The sequence below is a fragment of the Moschus berezovskii genome, chromosome 14, assembly GCF_049115385.1.
Source record: "Moschus berezovskii isolate FMDL1 chromosome 14, NW_MosBer_1.0, whole genome shotgun sequence".
NCBI classification, from domain to species: domain Eukaryota; kingdom Metazoa; phylum Chordata; class Mammalia; order Artiodactyla; family Moschidae; genus Moschus; species Moschus berezovskii.
The window spans coordinates 53,597,780-53,621,026 of NC_142473.1; the positions used below are offsets into that span (position 1 = coordinate 53,597,780).

Here is a 23,247-nt window from a genome sequence, read left to right on the forward strand (position 1 = left end):
AGTTGGATATTGACATCTAACTCTATAGGTATCTATTTTTTATCCATTTAGGTTTATACTTGAGAACTGCATGAATAGCACTTGGATTCACAAGAACTTAAATGATTGCAATAGGCTAGAGTCAGGCATTTGAGCCAATCTGTTTTCATCACTGCAGAAAGTGTTTCCTGGGCCTTTCATCCTGATTTCCTCATATTCTGTCATGTCCATCTTCAACACCTCTGAAACTGATATCTCTACCTTCTTCCTCACTGGAATCCCAGGGCTGGAGTCTGCCAACATTTGGGTCTCCATTCCCATTTGTCTCATGTACTTCGTTGCCATCGCGGGGAACTGCACCATCCTCTTTTTCATAAAAATGGAGCCTTCTCTGCATGAACCCATGTATTATTTTCTATCCATGTTGGCTGTCTCTGACCTGGGACTGTCCTTCTCCTCTCTCCCTACCATGCTACGAATATTCTTGTTCAGTGCTCCAAGAATTTCCCCCAATGCCTGTATTGCCCAAGAGTTTTTCATTCATGGATTTTCAGCTATGGAATCATCAGTACTTCTCATCATGTCTTTTGATCGCTTTATTGCCATCTGCAATCCTCTGAGATATGCTTCTATCCTAACCAGTACCAGAGTCATAAAAATAGGCCTTGCCTTTTCTCTCAAAAATGTTTTGCTGATCCTTCCTTTCCCTTTCACCCTGAAACATCTAAGATACTGTAAGAAGAACCTCCTTTCCCATTCCTATTGCCTCCATCAGGATGTCATGAAGCTGGCCTGCTCTGACAACAAGATTAATGTCATTTATGGCTTGTTTGTGGCTCTCACCGGCATCCTAGACATAACATGTATTTTCATGTCCTACATGCTGATACTTAAAGCAGTGTTGAGCATAGCATCACAGAACGAAAGGCTCAAGATCCTCAATACATGTGTTTCCCACATCATTGCTGTGCTCATCTTCTATGTTCCCATTATCTCTCTATCTGTCATCTACCGGTTTGCCAAATATAGTTCCCCAATTGTTAAAATCCTCATGGCTGATATATTCCTGCTGGTACCTCCATTGATGAACCCCATTATATACTGTGTGAAGAACCAGAAGATAAGAAATTTGATTTTAGTGAAACTGTGTCAAAAATAGAGCTGACAGGGGTTCTTAACCACAATGTAAATCCAGTCAGTACAGGACATGGAGCAGTAGAGTTAATCAATCACACCATATATTAATCACTTTTCAGTATACAATATATTTTCTCAATGTGTTTATTAATATTGAAGACTCAGCCTTCCTGGTTAAGGAGTTAGGATTAGAGCTCTTATGTAAACATAAAATGTTCTAAGCTCTATTTTCGCTCAGCTTTCCTTACCAGCCTTTTGAACACAATATACACTTGCTATTTTGCTCATGTTTAATGTGATGTTCTGTATGTGTATACAGCTGTCTAGTGAATTAGAAGTGACAGAGGATTGATTATTCATTTAAAATATCCCTTTTCAACACATAGTTTTCACTTTTATGATGTATACTTGTGCTCTCAGGAACTGAAGTTGAGAAGAGCAATGACAGTGCACACATGGAGCCAATAAGATGAAGTATGCATATATGCAGAGTTTACAAAAATACAAGAATATTTAATTCATTTATTTTGTTTTACTATTTCTTCCATGAGCATTAAGATATAGTTTTCTAAGTTATATAAGGTAGAAAGTTTTCTGTATTCCAGGTTTTACCTAAGGCCATAGCTCATTTTACATTATATAATTTGTTTTTTCTCTTATGCAAGAATATAAACCCTGAGAAGGATTAATTTTCATAAAATAACAGTTCTCACAAAGAAATAAAATAGCATCCATTAAAGATATCATTTAACTCATTTTTAATGAAAGAACCAGGCAAATGATACACTCAGTACAAAGGAGACCAAATATGAAAGATATATTTATGAATTTAAAAATTTACATAATTTGCAAATGAGTTGAAATATGACTTCTTCCATCATATAGGACACATGACAATTGACCCTCCACCAGATAATTTATGTGAATGTCTACCAACATGAATTATGTTGACTGCTATTAGTATCTACAACTTGCAGAGCTGGAAAATAGATCAAAGACAATGAAAACTCCAAGTCCCCACATGATAAGTAAATAACCCATCAGAGTGGACTGTGAACAATGAAGAATTTTCCATTGAGGAATACATTTTTTTCATATAGTCTTTCCCATTTTCATGAAATATTATTTCAAAAAAAATCATTAATCCAAGAAAAGGCTCTCCTCATTAGATTTGACTTCATTATTTGTACAGATGAAGAAAGAATGTTAATTTATCAGATAGGACTTCCTAAGTCTGCAGTGCTGGAAATTTCCACATAGAATCTCAGGATATTTTAAAACTGCTATTGTAGTTTATCAAAAGAGGAAAGACAGGAAGTTATAACCAAAAAAAAAGAAATCCTTGATCAGATTACTTCTCAGGTATCCAGACATATGGGTAGTATTTTATTTTCTTGCACTCTGCAAGACATCCCATGATTAAGGCTACCTATACATCAAGTAACAGGCTAATTTACCTGAATGGGCTTTGTCAGCATAGACTTTGCAAAGTCTACCTTTGTTCCCTAAAAGTGACTGGTCAGACCTGATTAAATTAGTAACATTTTCAGTGTTGCATAATCAATCTTTCAAATTATGTCATGTGTAAAAAGAGGACAGGTTCTTATTATACCTACAAAAGTAATACATTGTACTGAAAAGTAAAGACCCTCAATAAGAGATTCTTGAACTCACAGGATTCAATGAGAATCAGCTATGATTTCATAATGTTTCATTCAATTTGTAAAAGCAGAGTCTACTGGATAAAGCCTCATTATATAGTCAGAAAATAGAACATAAATCACATCAACAGTATTCCAAACAAACACAATAAAATGTTACTCATCAGTTCATTCAGTTCTATGCAATTTATTCTTGTTCCACTCAATCTTGTTTTAGCAATCTCATGAACTTATTTGCCTATTGACTAAAAAGAGTTATGGAAATCATGATTCAGCCCACTGGAACAGCCTAAAATTTACCCAGGAGTTAAGTCATCAGAGTTTGAAGTCAGTGATTCAGTCCTTTTTCGTTGGCTCTGGCAGGTTCCTTTTGTGTTGAAGACAAAGCTCCAGTCCTATTGCAGATTGCAGAGCTTTCATGAATGCATATCAGAGTTAAACGAAAATTATGTATTTTTTGAGAGAGTTAAGCTAACTGAAGACAGTTAAATTTATCTTTAAGTGGTTATTGTTAATTTATTACTTATGCATTCAAATATAAAAAGTCAGATGAGAGTTGAGAACACAAATGCAATTGACAAGTAGATTTGGTTGTTTCCATGGCATGCAAAGCAAGATAATAAAGCTATTACAAAAAAAGAGATTTCAAGCACAGTGTCTCTAAGGGTAATTATACAGACTGTCTAAGTGCAGTAATGTTATATCTGATATACAAAAATAATTAGCATTGTTTTTACCATGGAAACAACAGTGATACATAACATAATAATCATGGGAAATTATGTACATAATATACAAAGAAAATACCAAAATTACCAAGAATACCAAATAAAGAGATTAAGTGAATCTAGAGTGAGCCTAGATAACTGTATTTTTATAAAACTCCATAAGTTCTTATGTACATCTCAGGTTGAAAACTGCCCTTGAACATGCTGGATGAAAATTAAATTTTCAAAGCCTTCTGAATTTCTAGAAGAAGACCTAACTTCATGAGATTAAACTCTAGTGGAGGAGGCAGACACATAAAGACATACATACACTTATATTTTCTTTTTTTTAATTTTTACTGAAGATAGTTGATATACAATGTTGTGTTACTTTCTGCTGCACCACAAAGTGGTTCCATTATAAACATGTATATTCTTTTTCATATTCTTTTCCATTATGGTTCATCACAGGATATTCAATGTAGTTTCCTGTGCTATACAGTAGGACTATGTAGTTTATTCATTGGATATGTAGAATTGTTTGCATCTGCTAATCCCAAACAACAATCCTTCCTTCCCCCACCACCTCACCTCTCCCTCTTGGCAATCACAAGTCTGTTCTCTATATCTGTGAGTCTATTTCAAGTTCATTTGTGTCATATTTTAGATTCTGTATACAAGTCATATGGTATTTGTCTTTCTCTTTCTAACTTACTTCACTTAAAAGGCATGGTTATCATACCCTTTGAAACTGCTCTAAGATTGTTCACATGATGCTGTCAATCAAAGTAAAAAGGAACATTAATTTTGCCAGAGGGATCCGAGGAGGCTTAGGAGATGTTTTCCTCAATGAATTAATTCTTCCGGTTTACAGGAGGTTGGATGACTTTCCTTGGTTTCAGTCCCATTGAGTTTCACCTAGAGGGAGTTTTCTTTTTCTTTGAGTGTGGCCTGCTAATCTGCAATCCCCAAAGTATTCTCGGCCAGTAAGAAAGCATCAGGGAGGCAGGACTAGATTCTGCAGGTCAGGATAAATGGTTCTGACTACACAGCAGTGAAATTCTGGTGATTGCTTGCCACCTCCATTTCCTCTTTACTTGGACATGTGGGTCCAATGACTTACCAACTTACCGTAAGTTTCCTGATGTTCATAGCTACCGCATGCCTTCGTACCATCTCCAGCAAAGTAATTTACATAGTATTTGACTGATTATAGTCACTAAGTGATTAGAAATTAATGGCATTATCCTGATCTTCTGAGAAGTCCAACAATTCTGTAAATGCACAGAAGGCCAGACTCAAACATATCTAGGCCAGAATCACTGAGTGAGCACAGAAGGAAATTCAAAGTCAAGTATTCAGACCTGACTCTTGGGTGACATGTTTTTAAATGGTAGTTATTAACTTACACATTACTATGCATTGTTTCTGGGTGCAGATATGTGAGACCACTGAGTTTGCAGTGAACATCAGTGAGAAGGCATTAGTGACTACTAGGAGGTTTTGTGGAGAAGGAAATGGCAACCCACTCCAGTGTTCTTGCCTGGAGAATCCCAGGGACGGGGGAGCCTGGTGGGCTGCCATCTATGGGGTCACACAGAGTCGGACACGACTGAAGTGACTTAGCAGCAGCAGCAGCAGCAGCAGGAGGTTTTGGGGGGTTTTTTGCCATTGTTATTTTTCAGTCACTAAATCATGTCAGACTCCTTGCAACCCCATGAACTGCAGCATGCCAGGCTCCTTTATCCATCACTATCTCCTGGAGTTTGCTAAGTTCATGACCACTGAGTGGGTGATGCTATCTAAACACCTCATCCTCTGCCGCCCCCTTCTCCTTTTGCCTTCAACCTTTCCCAGCATCAGGGTCTTTTCCAGTGAGTCAGCTCTTTGCATCAGGTTGCCAAAGAATTGGAGCTTTAGCTTCAGCATCAGTCCTTCCAATGAATATTCAAGGTTGATTTTTAAGATTGACTGATTTGATCTCCTTGCAGTCCAAGGGACTTTCAAGAGTCTTTTCCAGCACCACAATTTGAAAGCATCAATTCTTCAGCACTCAGTCTTCTTTATGGTCCAACTCTCACATCCATATATGACTACTGGAAAAATCATAGCTTTGATTATATGAACCATTTCCTTCAAAGTGATGTCTCTGCTTTCTAATATGCTGTCTATGTTTGTCACAGCTTTCCATCCACGGATCAAGCATCTTTTAATTTTGTAGCTACAGCCACCATCTACAGTGTTTTAGGAGCTCAAGAAAATAAAATCTGTCACTGCTTCCAGTTTATTTTGAATGGGAGGTGGACAGAAGTCTCAGGAAAGGACGGTAAATGACATCATAACTAACCAACCATTTGAACAAAGAAAAGTCAAAGCAAAGGAGAGCATTTTTACTGTTTGCAAAATGAAGAGACTTGAAAAAGCATAGTATTGCAGAAATTAAAAGGTAGCTGGAACATAATCAGGAGAGTTGAGCACAGAGAGGGAGGAGGATGGTAATTAATGTCCTTTTGTGGCCAGAATTACACTGTGATCACTGTTATGAATAATTAGTTTCATACTTTATCTGCTTATGTTCACTACATGAAAAAATATTTCCATTTTGTGTTTTCCTTCTGGACTTCACCAATTCATTTCAGGAAAAGTAACATTTCTCTTGATCCAAAATGGTGATGCCCTTACCATATCATAAGGGCTATTCTATAATTTGAATATGAATTTTAAGTTTCCATTTGTGACCCCATTAACAGTGATTATGAAACACATTGACAGTAAATATAGTCCAACAAATATAAAATATTAACAGTGGTTCTGCTATAACTTTAAAATATTTTTTATTTAGCTGATTCATAAAATCAGGGGAGGCATGAAACTCTTTGACTAGTCTTGTCATAGAGTAGCTTCGGGCTTTTCAGCTTTTGTAGGTATTTAAAGCTCCTTATTTCTCTTCAGGGTACCTGTTCAGTCTTCCTTGTCTTCCCTGCTGTTCTCAGTGCTGCTCTCCTGTGAGCTGTGTTTCTCTTTTAGTCCTCCCCTATATCCTCACTGCTTTGATAGGATCTCTTTTAAAATGACCCCAAGTTGGCACTCCTATATTTTATTTCACATTTGGTACCTAAATTCATGTGCCTTTAAGCCAAAACAGGCTAGCTAGCCATTTCAGTTATCCTCAAAATTTCCCAGGTAGAAGTCAGACAAATGTACTCTGTACTCAGTTAGACAAAAGTTGCATCAAGTGTTCAGAGTAGGTTTTCTTGATAAGAGAGAAAAAAAAAAATGCCCGTATTTTAGTATGTTATATAAGAGAAACATTAAGGTAAGTATTTGGGATGTAGTTTCATTTTATTATATAACAGCTCCATTGAGATACTATTGTTATATCATAATAACAAAAAAACTGTTAAAATGATTTCCAAAGTTGGTGAACCATTTAAAAATCATTCTAGAAATGTAGGAGAGTTCAACTTTCTGAGGAGAATCCGGGCTCAGATGGTAAAGAATCTGCTTGCAATGTGGGAGACCCAGGTTTGATACCTGGGTCAGGAAGAGCTCCTGGAGAAGGCAATGGCAACCCAGGCCAGTATTCTTGCTTGCAGAATTCCATGGGCAGAGGAGCCTGGCAGGCTATAGTTCATGGGGTTGCAAAGAGTCGGACAGGACTGAGCAACCAACAACATTTTTAACTTTCTCCACATTCTTGCCAGCAGTTAAAATTGTCTTTTATATTTTAGTTCATCTATATACATGAATTGTTATCTGATTTTGGTTTTGATTTGCATTATTCTAATGACTAATGCCCTTTATCGAACACATCTTTGCATGAAATGTTCCCTTGGTATCCAATTTTCTTGAAGAGATCTCTAATCTTCCCCATTCTGTTGTTTTCCTCCATTTCTTTGCACTGATCACTGAGGAAGGCTTTCTTGCTATTCTTGCTATTTCTCTCCTTGCTATTCTTTGAAACTCTGCATTCAAATGGGAATATCTTTCCTTTTCTACTTTGCTTTTCGCTTCTCTTCTTTTCACAGCTGTTTGTAAGACCTCCTCAGACAACCATTTTGCTTTCTTGCATTTCTTTTCCATGGGGATGGTCTTAATCCCTGTCTCCTGTACAATATCACGAACCTCCGTCCATAGTTCATCAGGCACTCTATCAGATCTAGTCCTTAAATCTATTTCTCACTTCCACTGTATAATCATAAAGGATTTGATTTAAATCATAACTGAATGGTCTAGTGGTTTTTTCTACTTTCTTAAATTTCAGTCTGAATTTGGCAATACGGAGTTCATGATCTGAGCCACAGTCAGCTCCTGGTCTTGTTTTCGCTGACTGTATAGAGCTTCTCCATCTTTGCCTGCAAAGAATATAATCAATCTGATTTCGGTGTTGACCATCTGGTGATATCCATGTGTAGAGTCTTGTGTTGTTGGAAGAGGGTGTTTGCTATGACCAGTGTGTTCTCTTGGCAACACTCTATTAGCCTGTGCCCTGTTTCATTCCATACTCCAAGGCCAAATTTGCCTGTTCCTCCAGGTGTTTCTTGACTTCCTACTTTTGCAATCCAGTCTGCTAAAACAAAAAGGATATCCTTTTAGGATGCAGAAGATATTAAGAAATGGTGGCAAGAATACACAGAAGAACTGTACAAAAAAGATCTTCATGACCCAAATAACCACAATGGTGTGATCACTCACCTAGAGCCATACATCCTGAAATGTGAAGTCAAGTGGGCCTTAGAAAGCATCACTACAAACAAAGCTAGTGGAGGTGATGGAATTCCAGTTGAGCTATTTCAGATCCTGAAAGATGATGCTGAAAGTGCTACACTCAATACGCCAGCAAATTTGGAAAACTCAGCAGTGGCCACAGGACTGGAAAAGGTCAGTTTTCATTCCAACCCCAAAGAAAGACAATGCCAAAGAATACTCAAACTACCACATAATTGCTCTCATCTCACATGCTAGTAAAGTCATGCTCAAAATTCTCCAAGCCAGGCCTCAGCAATACATGAATCATGAACTTCCAGATGTTCAAGATGGTTTTAGAAAAGGCATAGGAACCAGAAATCAAATTGCCAACATCCACTGGATCATGGAGAAAGCAAGAGAGTTCCAGAAAAACATCTATTCTGCTTTATTGACTATGCCAAAGCCTTTGACTGTGTGGATCACAATAAACTGTGGAAACTTCTAAAAGAGATGGGAATACCAGCCCACCTGACCTGCCTCTTGAGAAACCTGTATGCAGGTCAGGAAGCAATGCTTAGAACTGGACATGAAACAACAGACTAGTTCCAAATAGGGAAAGGAGTACGTCAAGGCTGTATATTGTCACCCTGCTTATTTAACTTATATGCAGAGCACATCATGAGAAATGCTGGGCTGGAAGAAGCACAAACTGGAATCAAGATTGCCTGGAGTAATATCAGTAATCTCAGATATGCAGATGACACCACGCTTATGGCAGAAAGTGAAGAGGAACTCAAAGGCCTATTGATGAAAGTGAAAGAGGAGAGTGAAAAAGTTGGCTTAATGCTCAACATTCAGAAAACTAAGATCATGGCATCTGGTCCTATCATTTCATGGGAAATAGATGGGGAAACAGTGGCTGACTTTATTTTCTTGGGCTCCAAAATCACTGCAGGTGGTGACTGCAGCCATGAAATTAAAAGACGCTTAATCCTTGGAAGGAAAGTTATGACCAACTTAGATAGCATATTAAAAAGCAGAGACATTACTTTGCCAACAAAAAGGTCCATCTAGTCAAGGCTATGGTTTTTCCAGTGATCATGTATGGATGTGAGAGTTGGACTGTGAAGAAAGCTGAGCACTGAAGAATTATGCTTTTGTACTCTGGTGTTGGAGAAGACTCTTGAGAGTCCCTTGGACTACAAGTAGATCCAACCAGTCCATCCTAAAGGAGATTAGTCCTGGATGTTCATTGGAAGGACTGATGCTAAAGCTGAAACTCCAATACTTTGGCCACATCATGCAAATTGTTGACTCATTGGAAAAGACTCTGATGCTGGGAAGGATTGGGGGCAGGAGGAGAAGGGGACGACAGAGGATGAGATGGCTGGATGTCATCACCGACTCTGTGGACCTGAGTTTGAGTGAACTCCGGGAGTTGGCGATGGACAGGGAGGCCTGGTGTGCTACGATTCATGGGGTTGCAAAGAGTTGGACACGACTAAGTGACTGAACTGAACTGATCTGAACTGAATGACTAATGATCTTAAGGATCTTCTCATTTTCACTATAGAGTTGTAATAGCCCTTCATGTACTCTGGATACAAGTCCAGATATATTATTTGCAAATATTTTTATTCTGTAGGTTGTTTTTCTCACTTTCCTGATTATATCATTTGAATATTTTTTAATGTTGATGAATTTTTTTTATATTTGCATATTTATGTAATGAATTTCATATTTAGCTTTCTGTTTGTGCCTTTCCTGTCATATAGATTATTTAATCCCAGGTCACAAAAATTCATCATCTGATTTTCCTTCTAATAGCTTTAATAGTTACCTTTTGAACTTATGTCTATGATATATTTTGAGAGAATTTTTGTGTAAGGTGTGAAGTAGGGGTATAATGTCATTATTTTGGGTGTGGATATCCAGTTGTCCTAGCCCTATTTTTTTTTTTAAGAATACTGTTTCTTAAAGTTATATATTCTTAAGCAACTACAAATGCAATGCAATTGTGTTAAGTAATGCCCTTCTAGGATCCTATCTTTATCCATACATTGTTCCAACTAAAGGCCATCACTATCTAAAAAAACAACAGTATAGGAAATAGAGCTTGTGAAATTTACTGCTCCATTTTTATATGCTAAATCTAAGTGGGGGAAAGTTTATAGCTAACTGTTGGTGGTTACTTGTTTATGTTTCTCTTCATATCCTAACTTATATGTATGGGTCCTGATACTATTTCTATTTACATATTATGAAATATTATCTTCATACTGTGAATTCCATGAAAATAGCTTCAGTCCCAAGATTTGTACCAAGAAGCTGACTGAAGCATGTACATTTGAACTAATCTATTTCTTCCCATTGCAGGAAGGCCTTTGCAAGATCCACATTGTGATTCCTTTATACTTCTGCAATGTCCATCTTTAGCATTCCTGAAGGGGAAAAATCTTCCTTCTTCCTGATTGGGATCCCTGGGATGGAGCATGTACACATTTCGGTCTCTGTCCCCATCTGCCTTATACACCTCGTTGCTATCCTGGGGAACTGCACCATCCTCTTTCTCGTAAAAACAGAGACCTCTCTGCATGAGCCCATGTATTATTTCCTCTCCATGTTGGCCTTCTTTGACTTAGGATTATCCATCTCCTCTCCTCCAACCATGCTGAGAATCTTTTTGTTCAATGCCCTGATGCCTGTTATGCCTAAGTTTTTCATTCATGGATTCTCAGCTATGGAGTCATCAGTTCTTTTTATCAGGTCCATAGATCACCTTATAGCCATCTACAACCCTCTGAGATACACCTCAATTCTGACCAGTGCCAGAGTCATTAAAGTTGGCCTTGTATTCACAGCATTATATATTTTGTTTGTCCTCGTTTTCCCCTTTATTGTAAAGAGGCTGAAATTCTGTAAGAAAAGCCTTCTATCCCACTCCTACTGTCTCCACCATGGTGTTATGAAGCTGACCTGTACTGACAACAGGGTCAATATCACCTCAGATTGTTTATGGCTCTTACTTCTTTATTATATTTGTTGTGCATTTCTGTATCTTACATGCTAAACCTGAAAATTGTTCTGAGCGTCACCTCACACAAGGGCAATCTCAAGGTCCTCAACACTTGCATCTCCCACATCTATGCTGTGCTCGTCTTGTGCGTGCCTATTGTCACCTTGGCTGCCCTTCGCCACTTTGCCAAAAGTGCTTCTTCAGTTATTAGGGTCACCATAGCTGATATCTTCCTTCTGGTTCCCCCTCTAATGAATCCCATTGTGTACTCTGTGAAGAGTCAGCAGATGAGAAATTGGATCCTGGCAAAATATGTGAGAAATGAAGTTGATGGGCAACTACAGCTGCAGCAGAACCCCCACTACTTGCCAATTTCTGAGCAACTGTAGGAATCTGAAGATGGTAATGAAAGAATAGAAACTGAATACAAGCATACACCGCACATATTTAGTGGGCCCATCAAATATCAAGTTGTTTATTTAACTAAGCATAACAACAATCTAGATTAGATGTTTTAGGAGTTAGGCTTGGAATTATAATCTTTTTATAACTAAGTTTTCCACCTCTTCTCTAGTTTTCATCTCTACAGGCAGCCAACTAGGACTAAATAGATTTTCAAAGTATTATTCTAAAAAGAGAAAGACAGTAAAATAACATGTTCCTTTTCAGAATAAAAAGAAGCCAATTATGGCTCTAATAAACTCGGGCATGGTTAGCAGTATCTGAAGTGTGTTATGAGATTAACCATACACATCCCCACACAAACTCTACATCTCTTACTTGTATGTGTGCATGTTAGTCATTAGCAATTCAAATAAACTATTAAAAATTTCCTTCTCCTAAAGTACTATGAAATGTGTTTGGAGATAAAAGGCTTATATACATAAAATAATTTAAATAAAATGCAAAAAATAATAGATAAGCAAATATATCATTCATTTATATTTTCAATTGTTTGCAATAGATTTCATGAATTATCTCCTTTAAATGTACATTGAATTATCTATTCTTTATCCAAGTATGTACAATACTATTTGCTATTTTTAAACAGTATTATTTTTTAATTGTGTCCTAAATCACCTAAATCAATGTGCAAGTGACTCAAGAAGCAGATTTTAATTTTTGTCTTTGTCAGTACCCAGCAAAGTACCCATTACATACCATTTATTTGTTGGATGTTCATTTAAAAACCTCATTATTTTAATCAGTTTCAAAGACATGAATAAAATACAAAATTGTAAAGCCAAAGAATCAAGTAAACTATGTCTGAGAAATCCCATTAATGTAGAGCTCGCTTGTTATACAAATCAATTTCTTGGGGCATAAAAGAAAAAGCAAGTGAAAGTAGCACTTGGACATTATTTTAAAATGGAATAATACCATGTACATATAGGATCTAATCAGTTCATCATTAAACTTTCATTCTCTTCCCACTCTCTTCCTACTTCTATCAGTGTTCTGAATAGAGCTAACCCACATGGTATACTAAGTGACAAAAATTCGATAAATAGGCAGTAGGGACACTTTTTACATCTTGTTTAACTGGGCTTTACTGATAGCTCAGCTGGTGAAGAATCTGCCTGCAATGCAGGAGACCAGGGTTCGATCCCTGGGTTGGGAAGATGCCCTGGAGAAGGGAAAAGCTACCCACTCCAGTATTCTGGCCTACTGTATAGTCCATGGGGTCACAAAGAGTCAGATGCGACTGAGTGACCCTCTCTTCACTTAACACAGAGGAAAGAGAACTTTCACTATCATCTCCACTTAGAGATCTAGGGAAATTATTGAATGTAGCTTTATTAATATCCTGAAGCAGAACTGATCACTATATATATATATATATATATATATATATATATATCCCATATAGTGGATATAAATTTAATGTGATTTGGAAAATTGGCCATGTACAAATCCCTACCCACTATTTCAATCATTGTGATTTAGCATATAAAGTAAGTTTATATATAAGTAATATATAAAATAAGGAAATTCTATTTCCAAAAAGGTTGGTGAAATGTTGAATAGGAATAAACCAGACAGAAATAAATAAAATAGAGCAAGGAAACCCAATAATTGTCTGCTAAAACTGCCAAATATGGCAGACTGACACCAGTGAGAATGTCAAGACCATTACTTAAGGAAAATGATTATTAAAAGATACATAAGAATTAACTCATGCAGTATCCTGTAGGGATTTTATTTTAGATCTTAGAAAATACAGCCATTATTAAACCACTGGTTACAAACCAGTGTATTAGTAATAATTTTTAAATCATTATGGAAAAATAAAGTCATTTTCATAAGGCTACGCTTAAATATAGAGACAGGCACCCAGGTATACATCATCTTAACTCATGGCACATATACAATCTTCTCAATCTTGGCAAGGCACAAGACTCACATGGGAAGCTTTTAAAAGCCTAGACCATAGGATAATATCATAGGCCAATTAAAACAGAATGCAAAATTGTTTTTAAGCAATTCTCCTCTTGATGAATATTAAAGTTATATCCAAATTGTGGCTATAAAGTTTTAATAAGGATCCTTAGAGATATGTGTACTTGAATGAACTAATTGCTTTAGAAATGACTTGGGTATTTATTTAGCTACAGTAGATAATGCCAAATTTGCCAGTTACTGCAGGTGTTTCTTGACTTCCTACTTTTGCATTCCAGTCCCCTATAATGAAAAGGACATCTTTTTGGGGTGTTAGTTCTAAAAGGTCTTATAGGTCTTCATAGAACCGATTAACTTTGGCTTCTTCAGCATTACTGGTTGGGGCATAGGCCTGGATTACTGTAATATTGAATGGTTTGCCTTGGAAACGAACAGAAATCATTCTGTCATTTTTAAGATTGCATCCAAGTACTGCATTTCGGACTCTTTTGTTGACCATGATGGCTACTCCATTTCTTCTAAGGGATCCCTGCCCACAGTAGTAGATATAATGGTCATCCGAGTTAAATTCACCCATTCCAGTCCATTTTAATTCACTGATTCCTAGAATGTCGACGTTCACTCTTGCCATCTCCTGTTTGACCACTTCCAATTTGCCTTGATTCATGGACCTAACATTCCAGGTTGCTATGCAATATTGCTCTTTATAGCACTGGACCTTGCTTCTATCACTGGTCACATCCACAACTGGGTATTGGTTTTGCTTTTGCTCCATCCCTTTATTCCTTCTAGCGTTATTTCTCCACTGATCTCCAGTAGCATACTGGGCACCTACCGACCTGGGGAATTCCTCATTCAGTATCCTATCATTTTGCCCTTTGATACTGTTCATGGGGTTCTCAAGGCAAGTATACTGAAGTGGTTTGCCATTCCCTTCTCCAGTGGACCACATTCGGCTGTGGTCCATGTGATCAGATCGGCTAGTTTACTGTGATTATGATTTCAGTTTGTCTGCCCTCTGATGCAGGGCAAAGGCTAATAGAGTTTTGTCAAGAGAACGCCCTAGTCATAGCAAACACCCTCTTCCAACAACACAAGAGAAGACTCTACACATGGACATCACCTGATGGTCAACACCAAAATCAGATTGATTATGTTCTTTGCAACCAAAGAAGGAGAAGCTCTATACAGTTAGCAAAAACAAGACCAGGAGCTGCCTGTGGCTCAGATCATGAACTCCTTATTGCCAAATTCAGACTTAAATTGAAGAAAGTAGGGAAAACCACTAGACCATTAAGATATGACCTCAATCAAATCCCTTATGATTATACAGTGGAAGTGAGAAATAGATTGAAGGGACTAGATCTGATTGATAGAGTGCCTGATGAACTCTGGACGGAGGTTCGTGACATTGTACAGGAGACAGGGACCAAGACCATCCCCATGGAAAAGTAATGCAAAAGAGCGAAATGGCTGTCTGAGGAGGCCTTACAAATAGCTATGAAAAGAAGAGAGGCGAAAAGCAAAGGAGAAAAGGAAAGATATAAGCATCTGAATGCAGAGTTCCAAAGAATAGCAAGGAGAGATAAGAAAGACTTCCTCAGTGATCAATGCAAAGAAATAGAGAAAAACAACAGAATAGGAGAAACAAGATCTCTTCAAGAAAATTAGAGATTCCAAGGGAACATTTCATGCAAAGATGGGCTCGATAAAGGACAGAAATGGTATGGAACTAACAGAAGCAGAAGATATTAAGAAGAGGTGGCAGGAATACACAGAAGAACTGTACAAAAAAGATCTTCATGACCAAGATAGTCACGATAACATGATCACTGACCTAGAGCCAGACATCTTGGAATGTGAAGTCAAGTGTGCCTTAGAAAGCATCACTACGAACAAAGCTAGTGGAGGTGATGGAATTCCAGTTGAGCTATTTCAAGTCTTGAAAGATGATGCTGTGGAAGTGCTGCACTCAATATGCCAGCAGATTTGGAAAACTCAGCAGTGGCCACAGGACTGGAAGAGGTCAGTCTTCATTCCAATCCCAAAGAAAGGCAATGCCAAAGAATGCTCAAACTACCGCACAATTGCACTCATCTGACACGCTAGTAAAGTCATGCTCAAAATTCTCCAAGCCAGGCTTCAGCAATATGTGAACCGTGAACTCCCAGATGTTCAAGCAGGTTTTAGAAAAGGCAGAGGCACCAGAGATCAAATTGCCAACATCTGCTGGATCATAGAGAAAGCAAGAGAGTTTCAGAAAAACATCTATTTCTGCTTCATTGACTATGCCAAAGCCTTTGACTGTGTCAATCACAATAAACTGTGGAACATTATGAGGGAGATGGGAATCCTCAACCACCTGACCTGCCTCTTGAGAAATCTGTATGCAGGTCAGGAAGCAATAGTTAGAACTGGACATGGAACAACAGACTGGTTCCAAATAGGAAGAGGTGTACGTCAAGGTTGTATATTGTCACCTTGCTTATTTAACTTATATGCAGAGTACATCATGAGGAACGCTGGGCTGGAAGAAGCACAAGCTGGAATCAAGATTGCTGGGAGAAATATCAATAATCTCAGATATGCAGATGACACTACCCTTATGGCAGAAAGTGAAGAGGAACTCAAAAGCCTCTTGATGAAAGTGAAAGAGGAGAGTGAAAAGGTTGGCTTGAAGCTCAACATTCAGAAAACAAAGATCATGGCATCTGGTCCCATCACTCCATGGGAAATAGATGGGGGAACAGTGGAAACAGTGTCAGACTTTATTTTTTGGGGCTCCAAAATCACTGCAGATGCTGATTGCAGCCATGAAATTAAAAGACGCTTGCTCCTTGGAAGGAAAGTTATGACCAACCTTGATAGTATATTAAAAAGCAGAGACATTACTTTGCCAACCAAGGTCCGTCTAGTCAAGGCAATGGTTTTTCCCGTGGTCATGTATGGATGTGAGAGTTGGACTGTGAAGAAAGCTGATCGCCGAAGAATTGATGCTTTTGAACTGTGGTGTTGGAGAAGACTCTTGAGAGTCCCTTGGACTACAAGGAGATCCAACCAGTCCATTCTAAGGGAGATCAATCCTGGATGTTCATTGGAGGGACTGATGCTAAAGCTGAAACTGCAATACTTTGGCCACCTCATGCGACGAGTTGACTCACTGGAAAAGACTCTTGATGCTGGGAAAGGTTGGGGGCGGGAGGAGAAGGGGACGACGGAGAATGAGATGGCTGGATGGCATCACCGACTCTGTGGACATGAGTTTGAGTGTACTCCGGGAGTTGGTGATGGACAGGGAGGCCTGGCGTGCTGTGATTCATGGGGTCGCGGAGAGTGGGACACGACTGAGCGACTGAACTGAACTGAACTGAACTGTGATAATGCCAAACTCCTTGTCATCAAATAATTTGTATCAAATTACACTGTCACCAGTAAAGTATTAGAGTCAGTTGTTTCATATTTTTACCAAAATTTGTTATTCTTAATCCTTTTAATGTTAGTTATTCTAGTATGTATATTATAGTATCTCATTTAATATTAATTTGCAATTTTCTAAATGCAAATTGGAAGTGCCAGTTCACTACCTATTTTTAATGCTCTTTTATTTATTCATCTGTAAGAGTCCGTCACGACTGAGCGACTTCACTTTCACTTTCATACCTTGGAGAAGGAAATGGCAACCCACTCCAGTGTTCTTGCCTGGAGAATCCCAGGGATGGGGCAGCCTGGTGGGCTGCCGTCTAGGGGGTCACACAGAGTCAGACATGACTGAAGTGACTTAGCAGCAGCAGCAGCAAGAATTCTTTATATATACTTGTCAGATATATGTAATGACAGTATTTATCCCAGGGGATGGTTTGCCTTTCCAGTCTCATAAAAATGTCTTTCAGTGAATAGGTCTTTCTTTTCATTAAATGCAAATGAACAATTAGTTTCACTTCAGGATTAATCTTTCTGTGTGTTTCATTTTCTCAGGGTCATGAAAATATTATAATTTTTTCTTCTATGATCTTTTTATTTTTGTATTTAGTACTTAGGTCTATTATCTAACTTTAATTTTTAATAAAGCTCAAGACTTTTTCTATTTGTCTATACATTATTCCATTTCTTGAAATGGACCTTCCTTTACCTTTTGAATTATGTCGTTGTCATACATCACATGATATTAAATATATGTATCCATATCTGAACTGTTTTATTCCATTACTTTGTCTAATTCTCAAATTAATATCAAACTGCTTAATAATAAAGTTTAGAGTTAGTCATGAAATGTAATGCTCAATTCATCCAACTTTCTTTTTTTATTTCACATATCCTGGCTCTTTGTGATTTTATATAAAATTTACAATCAACTTGTCAGTTTTCCCAGTAAAATCTACTAGAATTGGATTAGAATTTTACTAAATCAACATGTCATTTTGGGAAGAATTATCATCTTAACATCATAGAGTTTTCAAAAAAATAAGGTAAATCTATTGTTGAGATCTTCTGGAAATTGTTTGCATTATTGTGGCTTTCAGTTTAAAATCTTGGAAGTATTTTATTATATTTATTTGTATATATTTGATATTTTGAAGTCTATTGTACATGATTTTTTTAATTTTAATTTTAGATTTTTCAATTATGCAGAATTTCAGTTTTGTGTGTGATTTTTATATCTGGAGAGCTTTTCTAATTCACTTATGCTTAATGTTTATATATTTTATGTTTATCATTTAAACATTTGCAAACACAAATATTTTTGCTTTATCCTTTAAAACTGTTATGCTTTCATTTCTTTCTTTTTTTTAATTTATTTTAATTGGAGGCTAATTACTTTACATTATTGTATTGGTTTTGCCATACATTGACATGAATCTGCCCCGGGTGCACGTGTGTTTCCCATCTTGAACCCCCTCCGAACATTTCATATAATTTTGGACAAAAGTACTGAGAAGCATCTTTGACTTTTCCTTACATCAGTGGGTAAATGTTCAATTTTTTCATTAAAATAATGCTAGTTTATCTATTTTTAAATTGTTTAAATAATTTTATTTATTTATTTTTTTTGGCTGTACTTGGTCTTCATTACTGTATGGTCTTTTCTTTAGTAGTGGCAAGCACGGGCTACCTCTAGTTGCAGTGTGTGGGCTTCAAATTGCAGTGGCTTCTCTCATTGATGAGCACAGGCTCTAGGGGATAGGGGCTTCCATAGTTGTGATTCCTGGGCTCTAGAGCACAGATTCAATAGTTGTGGAATGCAGGCTTAGTTGCTCTGTGGCATGTGGGATCTTCTTGGACCAGGGATTGAACTTGTGTCTCCTGCATTGGCAGGTGGATTCTTTATCACTGAGCCTCCTGGGAAGCCCAATTTTTCTATCTTTATATATATCTATTTAAAATCAAAGCACTACTCTTCTAATTTACTCAGATTTTTGTAATTAAAATATTTTTGTTTCATTTAATGAGATGATCATATAGTTTTATTCCTTTTGTCTGTTAGAATAAAGCACATTCATAATTTCTTGAAAGTGTAGTTTCTTGGGATAATCTATGCTTTACCATGACATCTTACCTTTTTTATAGGTCACTATATATGAGAGTTGGAATGTGAAGAAAGCTGATCACCAAAGAATTGTTGCTTTTGAACTGTGGCGTTGGAGAAGACTCTTGAGAGTCCCTTGGACGGCAAGGAGATCCAACCAGTCCATTCTAAAGGAGATCAGTCCTGGGTGTTCATTGGAGGGACTGATGTTGAAGCTGAAACTCCAATACTTTGGCCACCTCATGCGAAGAGTTGACTCACTGGAAAAGACTGTGATGCTGGGAGGGATTGAGGGCAGGAGGAGAAGGGGACGACAGAAAATGAGATGGCTGGATGGCATCACCGACTCGATGGAGGTGGGTTTGAGTGAACTCCGGGAGTTGGTGATGGACAGGGAGGCCTGGCATGCTGTGATTCATGGGGTCACAAAGAGTCGGACACGACTGATTGACTGAACTGAACTGATATACTATTTGTTGTTTTTTTAAATGTATGGATCTATTCTGCTTTATTGACTATGCCAAAGCCTTTGACTGTGGATCACAATAAACTGTGGAAAATTCTGAAAGAGATGGAAATACCAGATCACCTGACCTGCCTCTTGAGAAACCTATATGCAGGTCAGGAAGCAACAGTTAGAACTGGACATGGAACAACAGACTGGTTCCAAATAGGAAAAGGAGTATGTATAGGCTGTATATTGTCACCCTGCCTATTTAACTTATATGCAGAGTACATCATGAGGAATGCTGGGCTGGAAGAAGCACACTCTAGAATCAAGATTGCTGGGAGAAATATCAATAACCTCAGATATGCATATGACACCATCCTTATGGCAGAAAATGAAGAGAAACTGAAAAGCCTGTTGATGGAAGTGAAAGAAGAGAGTGAAAAAGTTGACTTAAATTAGCTCAACATTCAGAAAACGAAGATCATGGCATCTGGTCCCATCACTTCATGGGAAATAGATGGAGAAACAGTGTAAACAGTGGCAGACTATTTTTTGGGCTCTAAAATCACTGCAGATGCTGATTGCAGCCATGAAATTAAAAGATGCTTACTCCTTGGAAGGAAAGTTATGACCAACCTAGATAACATATTAAAAAGCAGAGACATTACTTTGCCAACCAAGGTCTGTCTAGTCAAGGCTATGTTTTTTCCAGTGGTCATGTATGGATGCGAGAGTTGGACTGTGAAGAAAGCTGATCGCCGAAGAACTGATGCTTTTGAACTGTGGTGTTGGAGAAGATTCTTGAGAATCCCTTGGACTACAAGGAGATCCAACCAGTCCATTTTAAAGGACATTGGCCCTAGTGTTTGTTGGAAGGCCTGATGCTAAAGCTGAAACTGCAATACTTTGGCCACCTCATGCGACGAGTTGACTCACTGGAAAAGACCCTGATGCTGGGAGGGATTGGCGGCGGGAGGAGAAGCGGACGACAGAGAATGAGATGGCCGGATGGCATCACCGACTCTGTGGACATGAGTTTGAGTGAACTCCGGGAGTTGGTGATGGACAGGGAGGCCTGGCGTCCTGTGATTCATGGGGTCACAAAGAGTCGAACACGACTGAGTGACTGAACTGACTGAATTGACTGATGCTTATAGCCATATTAGCCATTAATTAATTTTTCTTACAATTGTCTTGCTTTGATGTCACTCTTGAAGCCAATTAGGAATTGATATATTTTCTAAAAGAGCATGTACAATATTGATATTATTTCTTTCTTAAATACATGCAGTGAATTCATATGAAGCCCTCTTGACTTTGTTTTCTTTGAAACCTTTAAAAAAATGTATTAAAATTTTTTCTCAGATATGAAACAATCCAGATTTTCTCTTTCTTCTTGTTTGAGTTCTAGACACCAATGTTTTTCAAAGAAATTTTCCATTTAAGTTATCTTATGTACAGTAAAAATAGTAGTTTATTATATTCATCATATTTATTTAGCTTCATATCTGTAAGATCTGTGTATTATATTCCTATTTTCATTATTAATATGAACTTTTTTTTTCTCTCTTGATTAGTTTTCCTAAGCTTTTAAATGGATTTTCTTTCTTAAACTTTTCAAATTACCAAATTTCTGCTTTGTTGACTTTTTTATTTTATGATATACTTCCATTTCATTGACTTCTGATCTTACCTTCCTTTCTCCTTTGGATTTAACATATCATTCTCTTAATATCTTCTTGAAATGGATGTTATATTTTTGTTTTCAACCTATTCTTCTTTCCTAATAAATGCACTTCACTTGTATCTTACCATAGAGGTACTGCTTAAGCTGCATCCCATCTATTTGATTTGCATATCTTTATTAACATTTAGCACATAGGTCCAAGAAAAACTTCAACTAATCTGTAAAGTTTTGTTTTATCACAAGAAAATTACATTAAAGTTGTATCACAAAACATTTATGATATACACATAGTACATATTTATTATAATATAGTTGTGTTTTAAATATGCTTTATATACAAGTAAAATTTTATAATAGTATATAAATTAAACATGGAAAAATAGGTGTCAGTTTACAAAATAAAAAACCATATGAATATACATTACATTTACCAAAATCTGTGCTTTTACTCTATGACAGACATAGCTATTAATAAATGGAAACCATACCAAAGATAAAAAAGATAAAAATGGTATGTATTACATGATGCCAGTTTTAAAAATGCAATCTGCTCACTCATTCAAGAAAAATTTACAAGCTACCATTCAATGTGCTATTAACTGGACATACCAAAATATAAAGGACAAATGCCCTAAGTGCCCTACTGTAGGTTCATTCCGTCATCACGGGACAAATGGGATCAGTCTCCAAAGTTGGACAATAATCAAATAAACACATACAGCCATCATCACAATTATTATACACACACACACATGCACACACTAATAATAAGGAATCAAGATTAATCCTTCTATCTCTTTTATAAGAAGGACCCAGAGAACACTCAGAGATAAAGTGAGAGTGGAAGTTAGAAAATTCTTGACTATCTAGTCAAGAGAATTTCTTTTGAGGGTATGAAACAATAGGACATTGATAAATAAAATTATTATGACAAAATTTAGAAAGAGCTTATTCCAGAAAATTATGGTAAAATTTTTTTGTGCTTCCTCTTTTTGGTCAATTAAATATTTCCTCTTATCCAAAAACTATGTATTAATGGAGGTGAGCATAGATATAATTTCAAGAGCATTTTCCTTAGGATCCTCAAGCTACCATTTTGTTTCCTTGCAAAAGTACAACAAGGATAAGGTCACATGTTCTGTATTAGTCCCCAAAATTAACTAGTAGGCAATTTAGGATGCTGAAAATAGTGTGGAATTCCAGACAACCATTCAAACCCTAACTAACTCCTTAAATATTGACCATTCCAATTGCTTAACATATGTTTAGTTATCAGGAATCAGACCTCAACTCCTACCCTACCTCTAATGTACGACCTTGATATGACCTTGAACAGACTACTTGAACTCCTTGAGAAACATTTTCTTGATCAATAAAATGAAGATAATAATTATATTTACCATTGTTCAAAAGATTCAAGGATTAAAAATCATTATCCATCAATGAATGAAACTCAATAAATGGAAAAATTTAGATTTGGCAGCATGTTGTTTGGCCTCCATATGTTGGAATTTTTAATAGTTTTTCTCCTGTAATTGAGATCTAGTCTTACTGCATTGTGGTCAGAAAAGATGCTTGGAATGATTTCAGTTTTTTTGAATGTACCAAGGCTAGATTTATGGCCCAGGATGAGATCTATCCTGGAGAAGGTTCCATGTGCACTTGAGAAGAGGTGAAATTCATTGTTTTGGGGTGAAATGTCCTATAGAGATCTGTTAGGTCTAACTGGTCTATTGTATCATTTAAAGTTTGTGCTTCCATGTTAATTTTCTGTTTAGTTGATCTATCCATAGGTGTGAGTGGGGTATTAAAGTCTCCCACTATTATTGTTATTGTTAATTTCCCCTTTCATAATTGTTAGCATTTGCCTTACATATTGTGGTGCTCCTGTGTTGGGTGCATGTATGTTTATAATTGTTATATCTTCATCTTGGATTGATCCTTTGATCATTATGTAGTGTCCTTAGATTCGTAATTTAAATTTTGGCTAATACTA

General features: G+C 37.0%; 1 protein-coding gene and 1 pseudogene across 1 annotated transcript; both read left to right on the forward strand.

Moving 5' to 3' along the window:
* The first annotated feature begins 202 nt into the window (after nucleotides 1-202).
* LOC129553967 (olfactory receptor 51A4-like) lies at nucleotides 203-1,138 on the forward strand. Its single transcript, XM_055422635.2, has one exon. It carries the CDS (start codon nucleotides 203-205, stop codon nucleotides 1,136-1,138), a length of 936 nt encoding a protein of 311 aa, XP_055278610.1.
* A 7,304-nt stretch (nucleotides 1,139-8,442) lies between these two features.
* LOC129553639 (olfactory receptor 51A7-like) lies at nucleotides 8,443-11,578 on the forward strand (annotated as a pseudogene).
* The last annotated feature ends 11,669 nt before the right edge of the window (nucleotides 11,579-23,247 follow it).